The sequence below is a fragment of the Mesitornis unicolor genome, unplaced genomic scaffold (genome assembly GCF_000695765.1).
Source record: "Mesitornis unicolor isolate BGI_N332 unplaced genomic scaffold, ASM69576v1 scaffold5018, whole genome shotgun sequence".
Taxonomy (NCBI): domain Eukaryota; kingdom Metazoa; phylum Chordata; class Aves; order Mesitornithiformes; family Mesitornithidae; genus Mesitornis; species Mesitornis unicolor.
In genome coordinates, this window is record NW_010201111.1 from 163751 (window position 1) to 166493 (window position 2743).

Sequence of the window (2743 nt, forward strand, 5' to 3'; positions counted from 1 at the left end):
GGCCGAGGCGCCAAGCGAGAACTACCGGCCCCAGCAGGCCGCGGGGCCACCGTTTCCATGGGAGCGGCCGGGCCCGCAGCGGGGAGGTCTCCTCAGCCCAGAGCTGCAGAGTCGGCACGGAGGTCACACGAACAAATATTAGGCTATTACCTGCTAGCAGGCCATAGTTATTACAAAATCCCGCGGAACTGGTATACAGCTTTTGCTTGATTCATGTCTTGAGTTGCAGAACAGCAGGCCGCGGGGCCACCGTTTCCATGGGAGCGGCCGGGCCCGCAGCGGGGAGGTCTCCTCAGCCCAGAGCTGCAGAGTCGGCACGGAGGTCACACGAACAAATATTAGGCTATTACCTGCTAGCAGGCCATAGTTATTACAAAATCCCGCGGAACTGGTATACAGCTTTTGCTTGATTCATGTCTTGAGTTGCAGAAAATGGTCTTTTTTTGGGTCTCGGTATGAACTGAAATGCAACTTTAATACTATTTATTCAAGTACTGTTAAACAGCTCTCGTAGGGTTATGTTTCATGAAGCATGTTTCATCTGTTTCTTTGTGGGTTTTTCTTCTCAGATACTGAGCACAGTATGGCCCAGTCAGCAGATGAAATGTCGTTGCAGGCAGTATCAGCCATCAGTAATTCGTCCTTGCTTCAGCCAGGCTTCTCTCTCCTGAATTTTGATGGGCATGTTTTCTTTTTTGGGCAGAAAGGATGGCCAAAGAGATCCTGCCCCACTGGTGTTTTTCTTCTTGATACAAAGCAGAATGAGCTCAAAATGAAACCTGCCGCCTTCTCTAAAGACTCCTGTTACCTCCCCCCTCTCCGCTACCCTGCTCTTTGCATGCTCAGAGGCAATGGGGAGTCTGATGAGGACCGGTATATCATCCACGGTGGGAAAACACCTAACAATGACCTTTCTGATAAGATTTATGTTATGAGCCTAGTAAGCAAAAATAGCAAGAAAACTGTGTTCCAATGTGTTGAGAAAGAGCTGGGTGGAGATGTCCCTGAAGCTAGATACGGGCATACAATTAACGTAGTTCATAGCCGGGGGAAAAGCATCAGCGTTATATTTGGAGGGAGATCGTACACTCCTCTTGCACAAAGAACCACCGAAAAATGGAACAGCGTAGTTGACTGTTTGCCATCTGTGTTTCTTGTTGATTTTGAGTTTGGATGTAGTACATCATACATACTTCCAGAGCTTCAAGATGGACTTTCTTTCCACGTTTCTGTTGCCAGAAATGATACAATCTACATTTTGGGAGGCTATTCTCTTCAAAATAACACCAGGCCCCCCAGACTGTACAAACTAAAGGTTGATCTCCCACTGGGCAGCCCAGCTGTGACCTGCACCATCTTGCCAGGGGGGATATCTGTGTCAAGTGCTATAGTGACTCAAACCAGTGATACTGAATTTGTCCTTGTCGGTGGCTACCAGTCTGACAATCAGAAACGGTTGGTGTGTAACACCATAGTTCTGGAAGATAATAAGATAGAGATTGTTGAAAGGGTGAGCCCAGACTGGACACCAGATGTTAAACACTGCAGGATGTGGTTTGGCTGTGATATGGGCAAAGGGTCTGTATTGCTGGGCATTCCAGGGGCCAACAAACAGTTAGCCTCAGATGCAAACTACTTCTACATTTTGAGATGCAAAGGAGCAGAAGAAGACAAGGAGGAAGAACTGGCAGCACAAATTTGCTCTCAGATATCAACTGAAGACCCCGGAGACTCCACACCATTTGAAGATTCAGAAGAGTTTTGTTTTAGCGCTGAAGCCAATAGCTTTGATGTTGATGATGCTGATACTTACAATGAAGATGATGAAGAAGATGAATCAGAAACAGGCTACTGGATCACCTGCTCTGCCAGTTGCAATATTGACATTAACACCTGGGTCCCTTTCTATTCAACAGAACTCAACAAGCCTGCAATGATCCTGTGTTCCAGCGGGGCTGGCCACTGGGTCCATGCACAATGTATGGATCTCTCAGAGAGCATGCTCCTACGTCTCTCAGAAGCAAATGTCAAGTACTTCTGCAACGAGCATGTTGACCTTAATAAAGGGCTACAAACTCCCAAAAAGGTGGTGCACCTGAGAAAGCAACCCATGAAACCACTCCGCAAAAAGAAAACCATGAAGTTAACAACGCCTGCGAAAAAGTCCTTCCTTCGGAGATTGTTTGAATAGATTTACACTGCTGATTTGTATTCATCTGGGAGGAAGTGAAATTACAGTCAAAGACAACTAGCAATGGTTGAAGCAGAATGGGTTATTTGAGCTTGAAGAGATTTTTTTATTTAATTGATTTCAATTATCTCAATATTTCAGTTACATTTCAAAGCTCATTAATTCATTTTGTCTCCTGTGCATATTTTTGTAATATCTGGATAGGAACCCTATCATAGAGGGCATTGTACAATCACAGCCAGATACTGGTAACTTTGTGATATATTTTATTCTGTAACTTACTCCCCAGTTATCCCCAGTGAGTTTAATGGAACTGCCAGTAGTGTAAGTCATTATCCCATTGCCCTGGTTTACTGGCATAGAACCTTAGGTTGAGTTTTCTGTTCAGGAAAGCTGTATTTCTAAAAAGACTTCAGTACTCGTTTTCAGTGGGAACAAAGTGATAAGTCACTTTGTTATAGTTTACAGCCAGCACTGGTATGTGATGATCAAGGTCTTAAGCAGTCTTGAGTTAAAATCAAGATGTTGAAGCTAGGGAGAGTGAAAACCCAG

The 2743-nt window shown here is 44.9% G+C and overlaps 1 protein-coding gene across 1 annotated transcript; it reads left to right on the forward strand.

Annotated features, from left to right (window-relative positions):
• Positions 1-583: 583 nt before the first annotated feature.
• On the forward strand, positions 584-2191 carry RAG2 (recombination activating gene 2). Its single transcript, XM_010189964.1, has one exon. It carries the CDS (start codon positions 584-586, stop codon positions 2189-2191), a length of 1608 nt encoding a protein of 535 aa, XP_010188266.1.
• Positions 2192-2743: the final 552 nt, after the last annotated feature.

Bases quoted from the DNA above. Each gene is read 5' to 3' on its own strand.
- RAG2 (XM_010189964.1), top strand. From the start codon at position 584: ATGGCCCAGTCAGCAGATGAAATGTCGTTGCAGGCAGTATCAGCCATC.